Source organism: Alexandromys fortis, unplaced genomic scaffold (genome assembly GCF_014885135.2).
Source record: "Alexandromys fortis isolate MF-2015 unplaced genomic scaffold, M_Fortis_MF-2015_v1.1 scaffold_69, whole genome shotgun sequence".
NCBI classification, from domain to species: domain Eukaryota; kingdom Metazoa; phylum Chordata; class Mammalia; order Rodentia; family Cricetidae; genus Alexandromys; species Alexandromys fortis.
In genome coordinates, this window is record NW_026067951.1 from 579,472 (window position 1) to 604,495 (window position 25,024).

General features: G+C 45.6%; 1 protein-coding gene across 5 annotated transcripts in view; it reads left to right on the plus strand.

Annotated features, from left to right (window-relative positions):
* Fam171a1 (family with sequence similarity 171 member A1) overlaps positions 1-25,024 on the plus strand; it is a 120,137-nt gene that overhangs the window by 3,177 nt on the left and 91,936 nt on the right. Inside the window, exon 1 of one of the 5 annotated variants that reach the window (XM_050150528.1) lies at positions 323-439. The exons of 1 other annotated variant lie outside the window; for it this stretch is intronic. In XM_050150528.1, the coding sequence (XP_050006485.1) occupies positions 394-439 (46 nt within the window). In that variant the 5' untranslated portion in view covers positions 323-393. Of the gene's footprint in view, positions 1-322; positions 440-645; positions 927-3,767; positions 3,786-20,381; positions 20,459-25,024 lie in introns of those variants that run through there. 3 more of the 5 variants (XM_050150527.1, XM_050150530.1, XM_050150531.1) reach the window with 3 other exon arrangements.

The window sequence follows — 25,024 nt, forward strand, 5'->3', positions numbered from 1 at the left end:
GAGGAGAGGAGAGGAGAGGAGAGGAGAGAGGGAGAGAGAGAGAGAGAGAGAGAGAGAGAGAGAGAGATATCCTTGGTTATAAACATCTCCCCAACTACAAAATCCCATTGTAACAGTACCCCATCGCGATGCTCCTGAATAGTCTTCCTATTGTGTTTTAGCACGCCATTGATTTTCTTTCTTCAATAAAACAAAGGTGTGGAGGGGGAGAAATCACCCAGGGCCTCTATCAGGAAAACATACTTAGCCTTCCCTCCTAATGCTATATAAACAGGATTGAACCTGTGGCGTTGGGCCTTCTGCAGTCGGTTTACTTATTATTACCCTACCTGTAAGACTGGCTGTCAAATCTACCCTGGGGAAAGTCGGAATAGTGACTAGGACAGCTGCAGGATGGGAGGTCACACCGTAGTCTCCAATGCTTCCCGTGTACCCGCAGGTAATCCAGCAATGACGTCAAAGGCCTCGGGCCTGCGGGAACCGCTGCGGGGAATGGGAGCCCGGGGGCGCACAGCTCGGGGGGTCAGAGGGCGCGGGGGACTCCCGCAGCGCGGTGGCCGCCAGGTGGCACCACGGGCCCGGGGCCCAGGCGCTCCCGCGGGCGCGGGGCGGGGCAGGAAGGGGTTAAGACTCCGGCGGAGCGGCCGCGGCGGTCGGGGGAAGCCCGGCGCGGGGCGCGGAGGAGGGAGCGGCCGGCTGCGGGGCCCCGGCCAATCGGGCGGCTGGCCGGGCGCGCGGAGCCACAGCGCCATGGAAGGAGGCGCGGCGCCCGGCCGCCCGTGACCGAGAGTGGCGAGCCCAAGCGGCCCGCGGCGCCCGCGGCGCGGAGATGAGCAGGTCCGCCGCGCTGCTGCTCTGCCTGCTCGGCTGCCACGTTTGGAAGGCGGTCACCAAGACGCTACGGGAACCCGGCGCGGGAGCCCAAGGTCGGTGGGCGGCGGCGGCGGGGCCGGGGGCCGCTTTTGTGTCGCGCCCGGGCCTGGCGCGGCAGCGGTGGCGGCTGGACCCGGGCCGCATTGTGGCGGAGGCCCAGCAGCTCGACCTGCACCGCGGTCCTGCAGCCCCCCACGTCGCGATACCCGGGGGGCGGCGCCGCCCCGGGAACACGCTGGGCCCGCGGTGCAGATGCTCCCTGGGGATCTGGGTGGCACCAGCTGCTCTGGCTGCCGCTTAGGTGGCAGCCGCTGGTGACTCTTCTGCTTACAGCTGAGGTTCTTTCCTTTATGCATGGCTCGGACACGCGGCTCCATAGCCCCTGCCGCGGAAGAGGACGACGTGGGGCTGGCTGTCTCCCTCTGCTTCCCTCTCTGGGGTCCCCGGAGCTCCAGTCCTGGAGTCCCAGCACGAAGGCTACTCCTGGCCCTTTTGTTGTAGCAGGAGGGGGCGGCCGCCGCCCCGGGGTGCCCCCTGAGCCCCGGCGCCCCGAGGTCTGCTGCGGCAGTTTAGGAAAGTTTCGGGGTCTTTTCCCCCCACCCCTTATCCTACATGGTTTCCAGACCTTTAGGGATTTGTTAGGCAGCCACAGGAATCATCTTGAGAAGAGAAGAGAACTGGAACTGGGAAGCCCTAATCACTTAAAACCATTTCCATGTCTGTCTGTCTCCAGCTCCTGCCTTTTGTCTAATCTTTGGCCTCTTGCAAATTTGCTTTCCAGCTGCACAAGTAACGTGGTGGCCACCAAGAATGGCCACACGTTAAAAAAAAATGAAATCAGAATTTATTTGAGGACAATCCTGGAGCTTCCTTGACATGATTTTGTGGGGACAAAGTCTAGGGTTTCTCTGTTGCTGGCCTTTTTCTGAAGAGCATCTAAGGCCGGCAGATGAGCATCTGTGAATCTATCCAGGGCACCTCTTGCCGGGGGGTTAATTTGGTTAGGGAGGGGCCTTCGTTGTGGTTCTGTGAGCTCCAGCAGGCACTCAGACCCTTGCCAAGATTCCTGATTCATGGCAGAAAGGTGTGTGCCCTGCTAAGTTAGCCCTACAGGCTGAATGAAGGAGCGCTCATCCCCGTATCCTGTTACCGGTTCTGCCTGACCATTCTTCTCCACCCTTTGGAACTTGGGACTAGGGACACCTTGACTTCCATAGGATACCTTGTTGGTTTCTGTTGACAATCTGAGTTTGGTTAACGATGCTGAGGGTTTTCCTATGCAGTGCTTGCTGAATCGTTGGCTGGCATCTTTTAAATGCATTGCTGCACCGCAGTTGACAGTAAGATATGACCATTAGGAATTAAATGTGAATTTAGTAATGTATGTTATGGAAGGAAGGCATTGACAAGGTACCAAAAGACCCATGAGTCTCTGTGGGGGGGGGGGTATTACGACGTTAGGTCATCAGAACTGAATGATAGCCTCTTTCATTTATACCCTGCTGCTTTTTGAATCAGCTGTTTTAATGAATGATACTTGTGCCTCAATGAGGTCATTATTTTCTGAGGGCAGGTTGGGTTTTGTGTGTGTGTGTAGTTGAAATAGCAATACATGGAAATAATGAATTCATACATTTATAAAATAGGAAAAAGCATGGCTTCAATTGAAAAAAATCATGGAGGGGATTAAAAAAACCAACTGGTTTCCGGTCTAAGCCTTTGTTTTTATTAAGGTCTTACTGCTAAACCCCTGGAGATGGACTTTTCTGTGAAGCAGGAGAGAAATGACCAGCCCGTGAGACTATTTATCCTTGTCTAGGTTTATCCTAGGGTTTCAGCGGAACGTGGATACTGATCCCTTTGCATTTCCTTCTTATTTGCTGTTTCCGGTAAGGGTGGCGTTTTAAGGTGTCAATCTCAACACCTGTATCAGAAGTCTCTGTCACACCACCTGACACCTGGATTTTGAGCTAGTCTGTAAGGAAATGGACCATTTCTCTTGTCATTTGAGGGTAACTTTAACTCGCCGGGTTCGTCAAAGCTTCTTGCTGTCTGTCATTCTCCAAACATAGTCGGTTTCTGTTTGCTCTCTCTCCTAGGTCTGTATACAAGCAAGACGAGCACTAGCTCTGGTTTCACTGTGTATATGTAAGCCAATTGTGCGTTTGTTTGGCACAAATTTGTTAGTCAGTGCTGGATGGGGGAGAAGTTGAAGATACTGAAGTGTATACTACAATGCAGCCTGAAGTCCTTTTACTGCGTGTATTTTAGGAAGTTTGTATACTTTCTCTAAAATCCAATTTTTAAGAAGCTTTGCTTTTATTACAGAAATGAGCTTGAATCGTAGCTTTAACAGACACTGTATAGAAACAGGGCTTGGATGTTACTTAAGGAAAACTACTGAAGCCTTGAACATACAGAAGCCATCCACGCTAGGATTACAGCTAGTTCCCAGGACTCAATAGTTCCTCCTTTAGTAAGGGAAGCTTTGCCGTGATATCCGGGGAAACGATCATCTACAACATTTCCTGCTATTTCTTTGCTCTTGAAATATTCATGATAAGATTTAAGGGTTGGCTTCCCTTGCTGTAGCCGCTTTGAGTCTGCAGAGTGACTTACAGAATGCAACAGTTAGTGGCCACGTGACCGGCTATGACTCTAAACTCTCTAGAATATGACTGGGCTGTTTTTAGATGTTTCCTCTGCATTGTTCCGCAGTATATAGTATCATTGTGTGGGAACTTTGCAGGAGGCATTATTGAAAAGAGTTGACCAACAGCTCTGTGTCTTGTATAAAACCACACCGAGGAGCCTGATAGAAGATTATTCTCCAAAGATGAGCCATGCAGATGGACTCTACGGGATGTCATTTTGAAGCCGGACACGTGTGCCGGAAGAGGGCTCAGAGCTAGGTGAGGGACTTGGTGCTTAGACTCTTGTCATTTGACCTTTATTTTGTTATTGTCTGACAGAAAGGTATTTTGTAGCGATATATTAACTTTTCCTTCATCTTGGAAAATCTACCATCTGCTGGAACATTTGAGAGCATGCTTAGCTCCTTCTCTTTCCAAGAGGCCTATTTTTTACTGACCTTGAACTTCAGTTCAGAATAGCGTGTTCAGGTGAGAGACAGGGAAGCAATGGATGAACGGGAGTGGGAGTGGCTATCAGGAAGAGTAGCCAGCATCTACACTCCTTCCTTAACCTAAGACAACTAAATGCAGCTCATCCGGGAACAGAACACGTTGGGCCTACCAAGCCCACTGGGTTTCAAAAGGAGGATACATTTTCCCACCTCACGCTTCTACACCTTAAAGTCTAGTTGGAAAACAAATAAGCTAGAAGATATCACTGCTGACCTTTTTATGTACTTGGCCAAGCATTTGTGAAGCAGGTGAACTACTCACGGGACAGAAAGGCTAGCTCCTGACGTTCGGTCATGCTCACTTCTAGGTGTGTCAGGCTCCCCACAGTGCACAAGGGAAGCTGTAGTAAGGGCAACATCAGCACACAACTCACTCCATGCTCCAGGAATGTGGAGTTGGGCGGAAGAAGGCCTCCTGGGCAGCAGATATTTGAGCCGCCAAAGCATAGATTAGGCGGCACCGGCACCGGAGCTATAGTGATTTCCAGTCTCGGTTTGAGGCTGCAGATAACGCCTCTGAAGGCAGTTAGCTGAAACTTTCTTACGTTGGGTAATCTAGTTGGGAGGGTAAGATTGTCATGTGCATGTCTAATATAGTCATCAAATATTTTAAAACCCTTGATTTTTCATAAAATATAAAAAGACAACCTCCCGTGTGAAAACTACAAGATGGTTTGGAATCGCGGCAAATCACAGCTAGAGCAGAAAAGAAGGCCTGGGGGACAGATGTTTGGCAAGTGAGTTTGTTAAAGCCAGTGTCCCTGTACGGCCTGTCTGTCCTGCGTTCAGCTCTCCCCCACAGGAAAGGAGTCTGAGTTGAAGGAGGAAGGGCACACCTATTTTAAATCAAATGAGTACCCTCATTTGCTTAGACTTCTTTTCTTGAGATTTGAATAGAAAAAAAATACTGAATTTGTGATGGGAAAATGATTTTCTAAATGTCATCCTGGAAGAGCTGAACGAAAGACACCGAACTCTAGTTAAAGCTGTGCCGTGTCCCTCGGGTGACTCACGTCAGTAAGGCTTCAGATTTCAAGACCAGTCTCAGTGGATAAAGGTTCAGCTGTGTGGAGTAGGGCTGATCCCTGGTCATTCCTTTGCACCAGTATATTTTCCTGATAAAGAGGCTGCCAGGCAGTATTTCCTTGTGGAAATTTATCTCACAGAAGAAATTCAACCTTGTGAACATTATGTCTGGATATTTTCTTAGTAGTGACATTTGTTATTTTGTTAATTATATATTGACCATTATTATCATTTTACAAGTAATTTAGTTGTGGACTTTGTTGGGTTATTGATTATACTTTCTTATTAATGAAGTTTTAGAAAGTGTACTTATAAAATTTAGATCCCGAGCAGGCCTCCAAGGGCTTGTGCGATTAGATTGGACTCACAGGTGATCTGTGATCTGATTTTTGCCTTTATTACTTACTCCTGTTACGTCTGCAGTTTCTTTTCCACTTAAAAAAAAATGTGCCTGTATGTGTAGTGTATATGTGTATGTGCGTGTGTGTGTGCACATGTGCGCATGTGTGGAGGTCAGAGGTCAGCATCAGACGTCTTCTTCAATGCCACCTTACTTTTTGAGGCGGGGTCTCTCTTACTGAACCTGGAATTCACTGTTTCACCTAGACTGACTTGCCAGCAAGCGCCCGGAGTCTGCCTGTCTCTACCCCTCCAGTTCTGGAGTTCCTGAAACATGCTACCGCGTCTCACTTTTTACATAGCTTCTGTGGATCCAGACATCAGGTCCTCGTGCTTGTATGACAGGCACATTACCCACTTAGCCACTTTCTCAGCTCTGTCATGACGTAGCTGTAGAGCTCAAAGATAAGGGTGTGGGGGTCGGGTGGTGCGTCTATGGCATGGGCTGGATCTTGTCTGCGTCAGGGAACAGAGGCTGTCTATCCTGAGACTAGGTATTTCGAAGAAGGAGAAAACGGCCCTGTTAGCTAGTATTGTGCCACTGTGACTAAAATACCTGTCAGAATCAACTTAAGCAAAGAGAGGTTTATGTTGGCTCATGATTTCTGAGAGACTGAAATTATTATGATGAGGTGGGGAGAGAGTAGGGCTGCCCAGTCTGCAGCGGTAGGCGGGAGCGTGACGCGCTGTTCATGCCACGGTAGACCAGAAAGAGCAGTAGTTAGCCGGGAAGCAAGGGCTGGCCTGTCACCTTCAAAGACCCCTTGTGACTTGCTTCTGTCAGACAGGCCCCACCTCCCAAGGACTCCACAGCCTTGGAGTCAGACAGTTGGTCATCAACATGGCCAACTAAGAAACAAGCATTCAAAGCATAAGCCTGAGGGGTCAGTGTAGGTGCAAACCCTGACTGCTAAGCACATGTGTCTCCTACTCTTCTCGGGAAGTGTTTGGGGCCAGGGGACTTTAGAGTTCAGCATAGACACACACAAGAAAAACACAAGGTGGCTTATGTAATACCGAAAGCTGTGTGTAGAAGTGCTACAATTTAAAATTGATTTTTTTCTTTCTTCTTTGAATTTTAAATTTTTGACCTGAGCACTTAGAGTGAGGCTTTAGAAATTAGCTGTGATTTATTAAATTCTCACAGTTGTAAATACTTCTGGTATTTCCATCACACTTAGTATTTTACCAGTGTTATTAGAAACGGGAACGCTCATAGGAAAAAGGAACAGTGATAGGCTAGCATGGTTAGGTGCTTGCTACCATGTGGTACAGTCTCATGGCTTATATCATCGTGTGAGTCCCCAAGGATTCCCCTGTCTCCACCTCTCCAGCTCTGGGGTCACACGTGGCAACTGGTACACCCAGGCTTTTTATATGGGTTCTGGGGATTTGAACTCAGGGCCTCATGTTATACAGAAAGAACTTTGCCAACCAAGCCATCTCCCCAGCCCCTCGATGTATCATTTTCCTTAATTAAAAATGTATACCATTCTCATTTTACAGAAAAAGAATATGGGGCAGAGGCAGCAAACCACCTTCCCCAAATCACACAGAGATTCGTATCCGCTGGGTCACAGGAGGCTGCCCCACCTTTACCCTCAGACTGTGTTGCTGTATGACTGGGGGGGGGGAATTCAGATTAAATTTTATGCAACGTCGATCATCATATTTTGCCATTGTGAATAGGAGGTTCTTAATGGTACCGATGATTTTTATGAAGACAGACAACAAGTATAGTCTGTGTGGCCCCTCTATGACCTATGGAAAGTGACCTTCAACAGACATTGGCTGAGCAGCTCCTAAGAGCTAAGCTTGGATCCAGATGTGGAGAAGAGATAAGAAAGTCATATAAATAGTCCCAGGGGCCCTTGAGGGAGGTCTGTAGAGCAGGGTGCGATTGTGGGTTGGGAGAATCTTCTGGCTTGATTTCAAAGCCCATTAGCGTTTCACAAACAGTTTTCATAACAGGAGAAATGTGTTTGACCCTGACTGTTGTGGGGTGGGGTCGGGAAGTATGTGGGCCCCTCTAAAGCATTCAGATGGATCCTTGAAGCCGAAGGAGATGCCTTTCTCTCTGCAGAGTGAGGAGAAACTGTATTCTGTTCCGCGCGTGTGAAGAACCGCGGCGATCAGTGTTTGTATATGCTCACAAAAACTTAACCTTTTTCTTTCTAAAACAAACTTTCTACTTCCCTTTTGCTTGTACAATGACCCCAAAATTAATTCTTATAGAAATGGTGGTTTTATGTAAGCAAAAAATTGTTTTCTAACCTGCTTCATGAAAAGAATGTTATACTGAGTACTCAAACACACTAGATTCTACAGTCGACACCTTACCGAGTTTGCTTTATTTGCCTGTTACTGACACAGTGTCCTTTCCATCCATTAATCTTGATTTTTTAAAAACGCGTGAACATGTTTTTCCCCCAAGTACTTCAGCATGTATATCTTTAGTGCTGAGTATTTATTTTTCTCTTCGGCAAATTTAAATATGAGGAAATATATGATTTGCTTAACATTTGCAAACACCTGTGCACCTCAAGCCCCTTTCAAGGTATAAAATATTATCATCACTCCAGGAAGTCCCTAGTTCTTTGTCCCAGCAAGTCCCTGTTCCTGACACTCAAGAGCATCCTTGGTTCTGGTACTTTTCCTACCATAGCTTATTTTGTTGTTGTTTTCCTAGAACTTTAAGTAAACAAGACTAGATAGACCGTGTTCTGACATCTGCTATTCGTCAGAACAATTCTGAGATCTACCATGTTATAGATGATCGCAATACAGTCATTGCTTTCCTTGTTGCCAGTTTTCCATTCTATAGCTGTTGTAGATTGCTCATCCATTCTTCTACCGATGGGTACTTGTCCTGGCTAATTTTGGGCCAACTGACACAAGCTAGAGTTATCTGCAGGGAGGGAACCTCAATTGAGAAAATGCCTCCGTAAGATGTGGCTGTAAGACATTTTTCTTAATTAGTGACTGATGGAGGAGGCTCCAGGCCATGGTGGGTGGTGCTGTCTCTGAGTTGATGGTCCTTGGTTCTATAAGAAAGCAGACTGAGCTAGCCATGAGGAGGAAGCAAGCCATTAGTAATCAGCGTCCCTCCATGGCCTCTGCATCAGCTTCTGCCCCCAGGATCCTGCCCTGTTCGAGTTCCTGTCCTGACTTCCTTCAGTAATGAACGGCAATATGTAAGCTGAATGAACCCTTGCCTCCCCACTTTGCTTTCGGTGACAGCATTTCACTGCAGTGGCAGAAACCCTGACTAAGACAGTACTCATCGTTCTAGCTCTGTCTGTAAATGTGGTTTGGATGAACATTTTACAAAATTCTTTTGTGTGCATGGTTTGCATTTCCCTTGAGACTATACTTAGAAGTCACTGGGAGGATGGCTCAGTTAACAAAGTACTTGCCAAGGACCTGAGCTGGGCCCCAGAATCAACATAAAAATATATGTAATTACAATTCCAGAGCAGGGGAAGTGGAGACTGGATGCTCTCGACGGCTTACTGGCCGGCCAGCCTAGACCAGCTGATGAACTCTAGCCCAGTGAGAGACTCTTTCTCAAAGAAAGTGGATGATGTTCCTGAGAATGACACCCACAGTTTTCCCCTCACCTTCAAGCACAAGCACATACACGCATGCACACGCACACCAACACACACTTTGACATTCACATACATATATGTGACATGTATCTTATATATGTATTTGATGGAAATATATGTAGTGTATATATTTTACTTTCCAGATTTAAGTTGCTTGAGTTTTTGATGTGCTGAAGCATTTTGAAAAACCAAAATTCAAGTTTAGGTAATTTACATTTATAAATTTATATTTATTTTCAATGACATGGGAGTGTAAATGTTTATTTTTTCTTTGATATTTAATTAGTTCTGTAATGCTATCAAATTATCTAGGTGACTTTCTTGTCTCATCATGTAGAATCACTTCATCACACACCTGTCAGGTAAGCTGTTGTGTGGGTGTAGGTTTACAAGAGCATGTGTGCACATGCATGTGTGCATGCACCTGTGTGTGACCTCATCCAGGATGGAGAGGCAGTGCGACAGGGGCAGCATGTGGCTGTCTCAGTGCTCTTTTCTTTCTTCAAAGACACCTGCCACCTAGGGGTGCCAGTTGCCACCCTCAAAAAAGAATCAAGATCTCTTCATGCCTATGCGGTTTCTAGAAATTATTTGGAGTCTGCGTGAGCCCTTCTGGGTCATCAGTGCAAGGAATCAGTTCTTTACATCATTCTAGCTTTGGAAAGTTAAGATAATAGAGTTCTAAGTGTATCCAGAACAGAAGGCACAAGATTTGGTCCAGTCATGAGGGACAAGAAGATGGTGTACCGTAACACGTAAAATGTCTTGAGATCTATGCAGCTATCCCCAAAGACTGGGTACGTCCTTTAGAATGAGGGCAGAGTGTGACTGTTTCCTTATTTCCTCCCCTTGTGTCATCGGCTTGATGTCTGTTGGTATGTTCCTGTATGATATCAGTGGCAACTCCCGAGCCAAAGCTGAAGGCACCAGAGCAAGGCTGACATCCTGCATAGTGTCCCCCAGAGGGAGGTAGAGAAGTGACGTGCTGGAGGAGATCTAACTCAACTTGTGCGTAGGCTAGGAATCAGTTTCTTCTCTCTGCAGCTCTTCTTTCTGATTTCTTGGAGTCTTTCCTAACTATTCTGTTTGTGAGCTTCCTACTTTTAAAAATTGCGTGGAGAAAAGAGCCTTGCACACAGGGTTATATATATTGTCTTTCCAGTGGGGCTAGTTCTCAATGCCCTTTTGTCTGGCATCTTTGGACTTTGCATAGACAGGTAGGATTGGTGTCATAAATAGTCCTCTGCTGTTTGTTATTAAGACATTATTGTTGAAATAGGAGCGGCGGCGGGGCTGCGTCCCCAACACCCCGGCCGCTTGGCTAGCTTATGCCCGAAATAACAACACACAAACTGTATTCATTTAAAGAACTGCTTGGCCCATACTCTAGCCCTTATAGGCTAATTCTCGCACCTGGACTAGCCCATTTCTAATAATGTGTGTAAGCACCCCAAGGTGCGCTTACCGGGAAGATTCTAGCCTACATCCATCTTCATCGCGTGTGCCTCAGAGAGCAGAGCTATCGCGTCTACCCGGGAGAGCTGAGCATGGCGTCTGTGCTCCGGAGAGCAGAGTCTCTCCGGGAGCAGAACAGAGTCTGACCTCACTTCCTCTTCCGCCCAGAATTCTATTCTGTTTACTCCTCCCATCTATGTTCCAGCCATGAGGCCAAGCAGCTGGTTTATTATAACTTAACCAATGAAATCAACAGATTGATATATGACACTCCCACATCACATTATTAATAAAATAGAGGGGTTTCTTTTTTCAAGCATAACCCATTTTCTTGCCTCGGTGCTCATGAGGCATGCTCTTCAGCTCCTTTCTCCTGTTCAGTCCTACACATACCTGGGATTTAAAGTGACAGGAAGTCCTGTCTTGGAGTTGCTAATCAATCTGACATCATTATACATGTGCTTGATTCTAACCCATTCCTCCCAACACTGGCCTTTTGCCCACCCCTAGCTAGTTCCCTTCCACTACCTAAATAGTCTCTCTTACACTTTATTTTGTTGCCCTCTCTTTTCCCCTTGCTTAAGATCTCTTCCTCCCACTCCTGATCACTTTCTAGTTTCATGACCTACACGCACACACACACACACACATACACATATATACGTATATAAGTGTATATATGTGTGTATGTAGACTTATACTTTTAAATCTAGGTCCTTATTATGAAAGAACTCATGCAGCATATCTTTCTTAGTCTGCTTGTTTCACTTAACATAATGATTTTCATTTTTACGCAGGTGTCATGATTTTACTCTTCTTTATGGCAGAATAAAATGCTATTATGTCTGTGTACCACACTCGCGTTATCGTTCATCTGTGGATGGAGATCTAGGCTGGTTCCGTTTCCCCGATATTGTGCAGCAATGAACACAGTGCAAGGATCCCTGTGGTATGTAGACTTAGAGTCCTTTGTGTGGATAGCCAAGAGGGGTATAGCTGGGCCATATGGAGATCTATTTTTAGTTTTCTGGGAAGCCTGCATGTGATTTTCGTAGTGGCTGCACAAGTTTACATTCAAAGCATAAGTTTATGGTTCCCGTTTCCCCACGTTCTCACCGGCATTTGTTGTCATTTGTTTTCTGAAGATGGCCGTTCTGAAGGAGGTGGATGGAGTCTCAGAACAGCATCAGTCCACGTTCTCCAGTGACTAAGGATGATGCACACTTTAGGGCCATGTTCCCCTTTGGGAACCTATCTGTTCAGTTCTTTAGCTCATTTATTGATCAGATAATTTGCTTTCTGGTGTTTAATCTTTGTGCTTTTTTATATATCCTAGATATTAATTCCTGTCTGATTTGTAGACAGAGTTATTTTTTTGTTTTTGTTTTTGTTTTTTCCCATTCTGTATAGTATTTCTTGACATTGGCGATTGTTTCTTTGCTGTGTGGAAGCGTCTTAAATTCCATGCAGTCACCTTTGCCTGTTCTTAGGATTATCCCTGTGCCGGTAGAGTCTTCTTCAGGAAGTCCTTGCCCGTGCCATATCTTTAAAGTGTTTTCCTTGTGTTGCCCTCCAGCAATTCCAATGCTTCGGGTCTTGCTAATACTAAGACCTTTGATCCATATTTAATTAATTTTTGTCCAGGGTTAGCTATGTGGATCTGTAATAGCTTCATCGCTTTATGTGTGGAAATTAGTTTTATCAGAACCATTTGTTGAAGGTACTTTTCTCCATTATTTGTTTTTGACATCTTTGTCAAAAGTTATTTGTCCCGGTGTGTTTCTGGATCCTCCGTTCCAGCCCATTTATCTACATGCCTACTTTTGTGTGTGCTATTTTGTTACCAAGACTCTGTAATATATTTGGGGATCAGATGGTGTGATACGTTATCCTTTCTGCTTAGGGTCTTTTGTGATTCCATATGAATTATGGGATTTTTTTTAACCCTGTTTCTGTGAAGAATGCCATTGGAGTTCTGAAATAGCTTACATTAAATATGTAGATCAATTTTGGTAATACAGTCACTTCCCAATTCTGCCGATCCATAAACAGGATTCGTAGGTACTTTTCAGCTATTATAAATGGGATTTTCACTGGGACTGATGGAGCATGAACCCTGACTGCTCTTTGGACTGCAGAGGGAGGGAGGTGGGGGGAGGGGAGGGAAGTGGGAGGAGGGGAGGAGGTAATAATAATAATAATAATAATATAATAATAATAAATAAAATAATACCAAGCAAAAAATAAAATAAATGGGATTTTCCCTTCTATTTTCTTGGTATATTCATTATTAGGATATAGAAAATGGTAGTGATTCTTCTCAATTTTGTAGCATACTACTTAGCTGAAAGTATTATCAATTCTGAGAACTTTCTGATAGAGTCACTGGAGTCTTAAGCATTGGATCATGTTTCCCCAGATAGGATAATTTTACTTTTCTTGTCTATATTTTTCTTCCTTGTCTTCCTGCCCTAAGACATTGATTTTGGATAAGAGTGAACAGAGTAAACACATTTTTCTCATTTTAAGTTTTAGAGAAAATATGTATACTCAGTATTTCTGTATTTGTTAACTAAAGATTCATCATATATATAGCCTTTATTATATTTAGATATATACCTTCTATGTCCAGTGTCTTCAGGACTTTTATCATGAAGGGATGTTGAACTTCAACAAAGTCCTTTTCTGGAAAGGCTCTTGTGATTTCTGTCATTAAATTGATGTGCAGTATTATTTATTGATTTGTGGATGTGCTCAACTAACTTTGCATCTCTGGTTTGGAATAACTTGGTCACGATGTGTGGACTGCTTAGTGCATTTCCGGATTCAGTTTGCAGAACTGTATTGGGAATTTTTGCTTCTGTGTTTCCCGGGGGAACAGGTCTGTAGTCTTCAGTCTTGTGTCGCTGCCTGGTTTTAGTTTCAGGCTTCACGCAGTGGGGTGTGTAGTGCTCCCTCCCTTTCCATTTTATGGTCAGTTTAAAGAGCACGGGTGCGCACACCTGTTGTAACGTTTGTTAGAATTCAGTGGCGAATTTGTCCAGTCCTTTTTTCTTCTTTTTCCTTTGTTGAAAGACTTCATAGTAGAGCTGCAAATCTCATTGTTTGCAATGCGCACGAGCTGAATTCGCTATGCCCTCTTGGTTCACCCTTGATGAGTAATCTATGTCTAGGAATTTGTCTGTTTCTCTTTTATTTTTCAATATGTGTGGAATATAACTTTTCCAAGTATTCCCCAGTGATTGAATTTCAATGGAATCTGTAGTAACCCCCTCCCCGGCTTTCATCTCTGTTGGTGTAGCTGCCGGGAGAAGAGACAGGTTTCACTGTGTGGTTCCTGGTAAGTGGGCCGCTAACCAGTGGAAGATCACACATGCAGAATATTTGGACATTGCAAATTAGTCTTGAAGGACTGAACAAAAAAAGGATACTAAGTTAGTGGCAAGAAAGTTGGGGTGAACTGGGAAGGAAAGAGTCTATTCTTCAGTGTGTATGTGTTTGTGTCGTTTCTGTTGATTTTCAGTTTTATTGCACTATGGTCTGATAAGTACATGGAATTGTTTTGGTTCTTTTGTATCTGGTCAGACTTGATTAAGTCTGTTTTAAGGAATGTTCCATGGGCTCCTGAGAAGACTTTCTGTTCTGTTTGATGGATTATTTTATATGTAATTGCTAAGCCCATTTGATCAGTGGTATAATTTAACTCTGAGGTTTCTGTAAATCCCAGTCTCTGGTCTCCATCTTGGAGGCCCCGCCCCTGTGCCCGCCAAATCTTGGCCCCTCCCCCGAGGAAGTCAGGACCACTCCCCCAGTCTATTTACACTGCTTCCCCGGAAAGTCCCTACCTGGTCTTCCCTATTTTCCCCCAGTGGATGCGTTGGCGGCATCCCGGTTCCCCTCGGGGCCACCCAAGAGCGCAAGAGTCCTATTAAACCTGGATATCTTTTAATTTGGTTTCTTTTGATTTGGCTTGATTGGGATTTTTGCGTCAGCAGAGAGCTCATGTTAGGAAATATTTCTAACAGTTTCTTTGTTAATTTTTAGTTTTGCTGACCTCTCTGGAGGTGAGAGCAGGGATTGGAAATCACCCACAGCCATTGTGTCAGAATCTGTCTGACCTTTGATGTCCATTAGTGTTTGTTGGATAAAATTCAGAACCCCAACATTTGGTGCATATATGTATAGTTATTAAGCCCTCTAAATGGATTTCTCCATTTATTGCTATGTCGTTAATTTCTTTATCTCTTCAGACTGATTTTGGTCTTTAGTATACTTTATCACACATAAGAATCAGAGCCCCAGCTTGTTTCCAGCTTCCATTCCCTTGATAGGTGTCTTCCGTTCATTGACTGTCGGTCTGTCAGTCAGTGGCCATCTTTACCTTGGAGACAGTAGACGTTTGGATCTAGTTTTTTAATCCAGTCTTCAAGTCTGCACCTTTCTGTTGCTGAGTTGAGGCCATTTACATTTAAGTTTACTAATGAGAGCTGCTTATGGTTTCCTCTAATTTTCCTGGCTGTTTTCTCATTGTTTGGAGTGCTTGTTCTGTTCCGTCTCCAAATTAGTATCAGGAATTTGCTGCTTTGCTGTGTGGGGCACGGCAGAGTCTTTCCTAGTTCCCTTCGCTCATTTGCTCCTCTTCAAAGTTGTCTTTTCCTGCACTCTGGTGCAGACACTCTCTCCCCACACCGTGTGGAGTCTTCCTGTAAGATTCTCGCCAGGGCTGCTCTGGTGTTCATGAATCGCATTGATTTGTGATTTCTTGAAATGCCTTTATTTCCCTGTCGGTTTCATTGCATTTATTTGTGTGTGTGTGTGCGCACACATGCATTCATACACATGCACACTCATGCGCACACACACAAATGCTTGGACACAAAAGAAAGCAAAGCTTATGGATATGGCTCGTGCTTCCCGGCCCGCTGAGGAGCTGCAGGTGACTGCTGTCCTGTCATTTTCCTCACGTTCTCCACTCCTCTCTTCCCCTTGTCACTTCCTCCATAGAGCCAAGAGCTGCTCCTCTCGTTATCTCATTGGAAGAGGTTTTTTGTTGTTACTATCTGTTTTGCTTTGCTTGTTTGTTTCTTATTCTGACTCTCTCTTGGAGTCACCCAAAGTCAGCCACTATCCTGCCCTCTATGTAGAAGTCTGGGTCGTTCTTGTCTGATACGGAGGAAATCTGTCATTATTTCCACTTAGATAAGCAAAGCAACGTTAGAAAAATGTTAATCTGTTATTCTAAATATTATAATATGAGATGACAGCGCTGGCTCCTTCCGGATGGCGTGAAAGAAGTTACTTGTGCTTATTGTCACATGGTTTTCTAAGCATCCCCATTGAGTTAGAGTTTGGAGGGGAAGGGTTTGGATGCCGCCTTTGAACGGGATTTTCCGCTTTTTGCCCTGCTGGTCCAGCTCCGCTCTTGGTTTCCTCCCATCTGCTCTCCATGTTTTTTTTTTTTGCATATGTGATAAGGCATATGGTTGAGGGATGGAAAAGTCAATGCATGCAACTAGTGAGGGTGGAGGACACTGTGTGTACAGTCTGGTCGAGTTAGCAGCCCATCTGGCAGAGCACAGAGAGCCCTTTTAGCAAGCAGCTTCCCTCCTGGGCCCGCGTGGGGAGCCCCTCAGTCCACATTTGTCCAGAGGATCCAGCGTGGCCACATCAAAATGAAGGCTCTCCTCTCTAAGTGGCTCGGCACAAAGTGCAGGCCCTGGCGTGGCTTTACAGACACCTTTGTTTTCTTTTGCTGTAGATTTGAAGAATGTTAATGAGATGAAAGGGGGAGTGAGCTCCTTGCTCATCTGTCTCTTGACAAGCAAACTAGTCTAGAGCCTTTACCTCCCCCCCCCCCATCAGGGTCTCACGGTACAGCCAGATTGACCTTGAACTCCTGACCCTCCTGCCTTAGGCTTCCTGGTGCTAGGGTTCCAAGTGTCACCATGCCCAGCTTCTGAGGGGCTTTTAATGTACATTTGTATCTTCTGTGGAATTGGACTTGGAGCCTGGAAGTTGGGCTTTTCGTTGGACTGAAAATTAATGAAAGGCTCTTATTGTATGCTTTCCCCATGGCTGTGAAGGTTTTCTTCACCATCTGGACTCTTGTTTGCCTTTTTAAATTAAAAAATAAAACCACTGCCTATGCCGTTAACAGTGCTAACAGATTAGTGGGAATGAGATGCAGTAGACGGTGCATTGACTATTAAAGGTGGGCATTCTCCATCGCTACCTCCTGTATGCTAAGTAAACAGGAGAGGGCTTGCTGGGGTTTAATTCGTGTGCACACGTTAGAGAAAAAACAGTCTAGAGTGGGGCTTCTCCCTAGCAGATTCCATTTCTAAACTCAGACTCCTCCAAGTCCACAAAAGAAGGGGTTAGCAAGACTCTGAGTCACGCACTTCTAACTTTATTCTGCTCATTTCCTTGTGGCTTGTGAGCCTTGTTTATTTGTCTGACACAAGAATATGTGAAAATACTTTATGTACTTTGGCCAACAAAATGTCTGTATCAATATTGTAAGTGTGCATGCTCCTTGATAGACCTCCACATCATAATCTGGTCTGCGCCTCACCATTCTACAGCAATCTCAAAGATGTCAGTCCTTTTTCTAAGGAGAAAAGTGTGACGTGAGGTCTTGTGGTACACTGGGTGGAGGTGGCAGTTCTACATGTGTCTCTTGTCCTGTCTCCCACATACTGTCTCCATGGCTTAAGCACCCGCCTTCTACATGGGAGACCGTTCTGAGCCACATAGTTCCTCGGTGGCACTCGCCGCTGCTTCTCAGCACAGCTCAAAGGTTCATGGAAGTGTGAGCAGTCACTTGGCATATCCCAGCTCTGGGGACGTTGAAAATTAACACCTAGTCCCTGCTTTCTAGGAACTGAAGCGCTCTTGGGGGAAGCAAAAAATAAGAATAATAAAGAATCCAAGTGGGATTAAAAGCACTGTTGGTAAGAGCATGCCATACAGAGTGAGTGAGGAGTGGCAAGGATGGCGGGGGGGGGGGGGGGGGGGGGGGGGGGGGGGGGGGGGGGGGGGGGGGGGGGGGGGGGGGGGGGGGGGGGGGGGTAGGCGAAGAGCATTAGACAGGATGGAACACAGTGAGTGGGGAATGGAGGGGGCGGGGGAGGGGCAGCATAAACCATAGCTCCAGCAGGGGTTCCAATTAGTCATGTAGGGGAGAGAGATACCCTTTCCATGGGCCGTAGTATTTTTTATTTGAAGTGTATTTGGATGGAGCGTGAAGATTTTGACATCCCGACATGTCCCGCTGCCAAGATGTCTACATTTGTACATTGTAAAATATTACAGAAATAATAGTACCTGGGGGGGGGGAGGAGTCTGAAAGGTAGCTCAATGGATAAGTGCTTGCAGCAGAAATGGGAAGATCTGAATTTAGATTCCCAGAACCTGCCTGAAAAGCCTGGTGCAGCAGTGCACATATCTGTAATACCAAGCCTCCTGTGGAGAGCAAGGAAGCCCGAGCAGAAACGCTCAAACCAGCTAGTCTGGTACACAGCAGCAAACATCTGTAGAGCTGGTGTTAAGCAAGGTGACAGGCAAGGACTGCCACTCAGCTTTGTCCTCTGCCCTCCACAGGCACACTGGCGTGCGCATAGTGAGACTCACGCAGAAGCATACATTTATGAGAGGGAGAGAGAGTACTTTGTTTTCATTCTCCTTTTCTGCAAAGTAGCCAACTGCTAAGGTTCCTCGTCAACTCAGTGGGTAGTGCACGGCAGTCTGAGCCCGTGACCTCGTTGCCCTGTCTGCTTGGTCTTCCTCTTTCAAGTCTCTATAAATCTTCTTTGTCTATTTGTGCTTGTTGGTTGATTAATCTTCAACCAGATATTCTAACATCAAAGCGTCCTGCTCTTGCACTTCCCTCAGCCCTGGCCTCTCCTCGTGACGCGTCATTTACTCAGAATGTAATTAGTTGTTGTCCCAGTGACTGGCGACTGATCTCTTTCTTTCCTCATTCTTGTTCTTGGCTGTTCAGTTGAGTTCCCTGGGAAGTGTCCACATCACAGCTAACAGAAGGGCACAGAAAGTTCAGCCCCTTTCAAGCAGGCTCGAGGGGACCCTGGAAACCATAAAGTGGTTGAGTGAGGCTGCCGGGGCCCAGTTTATATAAGAGTTATCAACTGTGCAGTGTTTGCCTTCCTACGTCTCCAGATACTTGTGGTGAAGAAGCTGGTATTTAGTGTCTTGGTGGTGGTGAAGGAGAATTTGGCTCCAGGGGAAGGGTCCTTCGGGGGTCTTTGTGGATGCTGCCAAGGAGGGAACAGCTCATGTAGGGCATGGCCTCTTGGCAATCAGGAGTGAACTGGGCTCCTTTCATTCTCTTGTCTTGGAGGAGTTGCAGGGAGAGCCAGTGCCTAAGTGCTGGTCATTAGTCTTGCTTTTACTATTATTCATGGAGCCCTGTTTGACAGGCACTGGAAAGCGACACATGATTGCCACCTTCTAAGTTTACATGTAGTGCACAAAGGCATCTATTCAGTTAGCAGGATTGCCATTCCAGGTGGGAAATACGTGCTTAGACCTGTTGTAGAACACCTGTCTACAGGTGTGCGGCTGTGCGCGCAGCCCAAGTACATTTCGTTTTCTTGATAATGCTCTAAGTGACTTGATGGCATGTGGTGAAAATCCAGGTTTGCTAAAAAAGTCAGTTAGCAACGATCATCAGAAAGGAAAAATGTAATGCAGACCAGCTAACGTTAACCTTAAAGCTATGTCCCTAATGTAGAAAATACTGCTATGGAAAGAGAGGGGACAGAACTCCAAGTGGCACCATGCAGCAAAGGCAGAGCCCTCTGTCCAACCAGCCTAGTTGAAAGCTGAGCATCAGGTTCATTGAGAGACCCTGTCTCGAAAGAGTAAGGGGGAGAATGACTGAGGAAGATGCTCTGGACCACTCTCTGGTCTGGACCACTCTCTGACTTCCTCATACACACGTGCATATGTATACTTATGCAGCCATCCAGTGTATCCACCTAAACTCACATATCTAACCAATGCACCCCCCTAAACATACATACCTATCCAATGTACCCACCTAAGTTCACATACCTAACCAGTGCACCCCCTAAACACACATACTATCCAGTGCACCCACCTAAACATACATACCTATCCAATGTACCCACATAAGCTCACATACCTAACCAGTGCACCCACATATACACATGCACATACACAAACATGTTTACATACATACACTGCACACACTCCGACAAAATTTTTGAATAAAATAAAAACTAAGGTTTTTGAGTTAGGCATGATGGTCCAGGCTCTTAACATAGCTGACACAAGAGAGAAAGAACAGTTAGAAGCCAGACTGGGCTACACAAGATCTTGTCTCAAAAAACTAAAATTAGTAAATAATGCTGATGGATAAAGAAAAGGAAAACAGCATTATATTTAAAATATAACAGAAGTTATAAACCCACTTAATGTATTGAGAGTACTGCAGGGTAACTTCTGTCCTCCTTACTTGTCCCTCATTGCCTTTGGCTGGAGGGTAACTATACAAAAATCTGGGTCTGCTCTTCGGGCTGCCATTGTCACATGCACTTTACGTGCCTGTGACACCTGCAGATCTTATGAATGAGTCTGTGGGTTTTGTGGGGTCCTTGAGAGAGTAAATGTCTTAATAAATTCCCACTGACCCCTGGAGCTGTCTGCTCTGCACACGAGATCCCAATGTGTAGCAACAGACTGGGCAGGTATAAGACACAATCCATGGTTCTCCTCACGTACACTGTGATGCTGCCCCTGCACCTGGCAACAGGCAAACAAGCCACTCCTTCTGCCGTACACATTCACCCTTGGACACTGCTCTTCACCTCATTCAAAGCCTAGCTTCAAGCCAGGTGTGTGAGTTGGTGCCTTAAAGGGACCAAGGTCCGCAAGAGCCTTGGAAAGATCGTGCGTATTCCCCCTGGTAAGTATTCACTTGCTGACTTACTTCCTATTATAAACATGTTTACTATATCATGATTAAAACACTCCATGACCCTTAGCGAGACAAGTTGAACGCTCTGGTTTATCCTTAATCTGCTTTTATGGACCGCCCTTTATGCTTTTAAAGTGGGCCACGACTCTCTTCAGCTGTAAAGCTTGCGTGTTTCTGATTCATTTGCAGTAATGTGCTTCAAGTTTTGAGCAAATGGCACCTTGGAAAAGTCATTTAGTGCATGCTGGGGAGGGGGACATGAAGAAATCATGATTCACTATTTGACTCCAAGATAGAGTCCTTGAGATATAGATGTATCTATAGCTTACCTTATTATAGTTTTATCTACTTCTTTATGTCTCTGAATGTTTTGCCTGCACATATGCATATGCATGCCTGGTGGCCTCAGAGGACATAAGAGGAATCAGATCACCTGGAACTGGAGATATGGATGTTTGTGAGCCACCAGGTGGGTTCTGGGAACTGAACCTGGTCCTGTACAAGAGCAACAGGTGCTCTCAACTACTGAGCCATCTCTCCAGCCCTGAGATTCTGTTTGCTGTTGTTGGGTTGTTTTTTTTTTTTAATGCTTAAAGTTATTTATTTTATTTGAATGAGTGTTTTGCTCACATGTGTGTTTGTATTATGTACACCCTGGAACTGGAGTGAAGGACAGTTTTGAATAGACATGTGCACGCTGGGACTTGAACCCAGATCCTTCGCAAGAACACATGTTCTTAACCACCAAGCCATCTCTCCACCCCTACATTTTTTTTAAATACAGAAGGGCTAGATCTTGGAGTGGCCAGCTTTCCCTGGCTGCATGCTGCCTCTTTGTCCCTGTGTACTGAGAGTTCAGGCACTGCCACCCAGTGACCTTTGAGTAACTTATGTCTCTGGGGATTCTTGGCTACCCTCTCAGCCTCTACTGTGAACTTTAGAAGAGCCTTTAAACCAATGATCTCAATGAATCTAATTTTCCTCTTTGAGAGGCTTTTGTCTCAGTGTGTGTTTCTAAGTGAACTAAGTGCATTTGGGTCCCCTCGTCCTTTACTGCATGAACCACCTACCTCCATACCCTCTGTGGGAAAATGACTCACAGAACCCCATCCGGGGCTGCAGACACGGCTGAGCCATGTCAGATCTCGCTCCAGGGCGCCATCTTTTCCTTAGTCTCATTTGGGCCCTTCCTTTCCTCAGTTTGCCCTTTAAAGGAAAAATGGGCCAGCTTCCATCTCTGGCCTCTCAAATCATCTTTTCCCTACTTGGGCTTCAGTTCTGGACCACACATATCTATCTGTACCTGGTCCCGACCTTGCTACTGGCCACCTGCCTGGGCTGCTGTCTTCCATACATGTGTGGCTCAAGCACACAGGCTCATTACATTGCTCTTCCCCCTCCTCAGTGTGATGTGGCTTCACTTGGGAAGCCATCTATGGTCCTCCTGCCCCAGTACTGTGTGCTCCCTGCTGTCCATCACACAATGTGCTGAACACTCAGTGTTCTGGGCGCTGAGGGTCACAGGACTCCCCCCACAGCACTGTGGTTGTTTGTCCATCCATGCTATGCATCTGTCCCTCCCCAGTTCTCCATGGTGTTTGCCTAGAGCAGACCTGTTCGTGCCAGTTTCCTCCTTGCTCTCCTCCCCCTTTTCTGTGTCTTTTCATCACCTTTCCCAGGAGCCAAAGAGAAGGAAAGAGAAAAGAGAAGTTCATAATTGCAGGATTAGACTGATCAGATTTCATCTCCATCCATTCTTTCTTCTGCATGGGGTTGGTTCAAGCATTTGGTGTGGTGCAAGGTGGGGGTGAATGCTTCCTTTGTTTGCTAGATGTGCTCAGCTGTGGGCAGCAACAGAAGCTTCCTTTCTGCTGAGTCCTTTGTTCGTGGCTTCAGCTCCTCCTTTTTTAGAGGTCCCTGTGAGAGGGGAGGACTCTGGTCACAGAGGGCCCCTGCCTATGAATATGAAAGCATTTTATTAGGCAACAGACTCAGGATCTGCAAATACTTTTATCTTGTAATATTATAATATTTAATATTGTCATTCCTTTGCCCTCACTCAAAGAAAGTAAACAAATCTCCTAAAATTCAATGCCTCAAAGCAAGACAAGTGGCGGGGGTTGGAGGGGTTGATATTAGCTGGTTTGCCAGATAAACTATAGAGCACATAGTTCAGTTTGCATTTCAGAGAAGCTGTGAATTAAAAAGTTTGTACATAGGAACCTAGGGCCTTGCACATGCTAAACATCCTCTCTATCAGTGAGCTACATCTTAGCCCGAACAGTTTTTTAGTCTAAATATGTCTTAAGTACTTCTCGAGTATTTAAATTATTTGTCTATAATTCCATGCAAGTGGAGAGCCCAACGTCTTATACACTGATTTTTGTCACCACTTACTACTGGCAGAAGCCAGTTGCTAGAGCTGACAAGCTCTAGTCCTCAGTTTGCCGTCATATGGTGGTGTTTCAGAGGGACAGCTCAGTATTTGACATGAGTTACTCTTTGTCAGTGTTAATTCTCAGCCACACGTCTAGTGAGCTGCTTGGCCCTGACTGAGAGAGTCGTGGAAGAAGGCTCCCTCGTTCATCGCGTGGCTTACCTACTACAGAAATGGAGGTTTTCTGGTGTGCAAATGTATGCAGCTTCATCCAGCAGGAATTCACCGAGCACCCACGTGTTAGAGTGAAGGAAATGGTGGCAGCCACGAAAACAGTCCCTGGGGAAAGAAACCTTCCCGGCCACGCTTGGGTGATAATAACCTGGAAAGCATCCCAAAGCAACCGCTCAGGGTCCTCCCGAGTCAGCCAGTTCTGAGGGCGGGAAGGTCATCTCATCTGCCCAGGCTCAGCTGTCCAGTGAGTATACTATCGAGATGGCAGATTGTTGTTTCCTAGTCCAGAGTGACCCAGTTGGGGCAGAGCCATGTGCAGGTGACAAGGGAAGGAGCCAGGGAGGTCTCTGCTGCCTCTCCGCTGAAAGCATCTCTCCAGAAGTTTCTCATGAACTTAGGACACAACCCCTGCTCACCTGGGTGAGGTGGCCCTTGAGACTGCATTCACCCAAGCTGACACCTGGACAGAACTGGGCGCTTTTCTAAAATTGTTTTTTATGTATGCATATATTTATTTATTTATTAAGAACTCTATTTTCTCATTTTACATACCAATCCCAGTTCCCACTCCCTCCCCTCCTCCCCCGTCCACTCCTCAGAGAGGGTAAGGCTTCCCATGGGGAGTCAACAAGCATTGCTTTGAGGAAGGGCCAAGGCCCTCCCCACTATAAGCTGAGCAAGGTGTCCCTCCACAGAGAGTGTGTTCCTTAGCAAGAGAAGCAGGGAAGTGCAGACTTCCATTGGCCTGAACATAATATAATCAACCAATGCCAAGTACTTTATTTTAGTACACAGTTTTAAAAATCATTTTTAAATGTTTCTTTTTTAATTATGTGTATGTGCAAATGTCTATGTATGTGTACACGTGCCCTGTGAGTGCAGGTGTTATGGAGGCCAGAGCTGTCAGATCCCCTGGAGCTGGATAGTTGTGAGCCAGCCCACAAGAATGCTGAAAACTGAGCAACTGTTTAGTCTACCACGCCATGTCCCCATTCTGTCTCTATCCACTGTGTTAAGTTCATTCAGACCCAGGATATTGCCCTTCAGCTGAACAACCTGATTCATACCTGTAATACCAAAGCTGAGGCAGGAGGAGTGCCACAAGTTCAAGGCTGGCCTGTGCAACAGTATGAAACTCTGTCTCCAAATGAGATTCCTGCCCAAAGAATCTGTAACAATTTAAAATGTATTTTATCATTGTATGTGTGCATATTTCTATACCAAGGGTGTGAGTGTCAGTACCCGTATGCCACAGTTGTGTGTGTAAAGGCCAGAAGGCAGCTGTGAGCATGTTGTTTCCTGCAGCCATGGGTGTGAGGCCTGGAATTCAGGTCATCGGGCTTGCCTGGCAAATGCTCTTACCTACTGAACTGTCCTGCTGGCCCAAGGCACTATCTTCTCAACACTGTTTCCAGGTTACCCCACAGTTAGCTTGTTGCGTACATAGTGTAATTGATATAGAAAATATTAACCCTGTGAGGAAATATGTTGACTGGGAGCATACTGTCACTTTGGATTTTATTGACATTTTAACTAAAGCCATACCTGTATAAAACTTAAGGCGATTGGAAAACATGAACAGTGTTATCTTGGTTTGAAACATGCCTGAACTGACACTCCCGTGTGCTGTGTCCACATGGGTTGTAGAACATGTCTGGATTATTGGCAGTGGAATAGAAAAATCACATCTTAACGTTAATCCTGCTGATACCAGTTTTTGCTGCCCCCCCCCAAATGTTTCTTTTCTCTTTTGTGCTCTTGCAAATCCCACAGACTCCCTGGGCTGGCGGCCATTGATACTTGAGCTCCAGTATATTTTTTCTCTTGTATGTAGGGTACAAATAGATATTGCTGATAAAACTGCTGTTTGCTTTAAAAGAAAACAAACAAAAAAGCAGGTCTCTTTTAGCCACCTTTTCAACAGAAAACACATATACAAAATG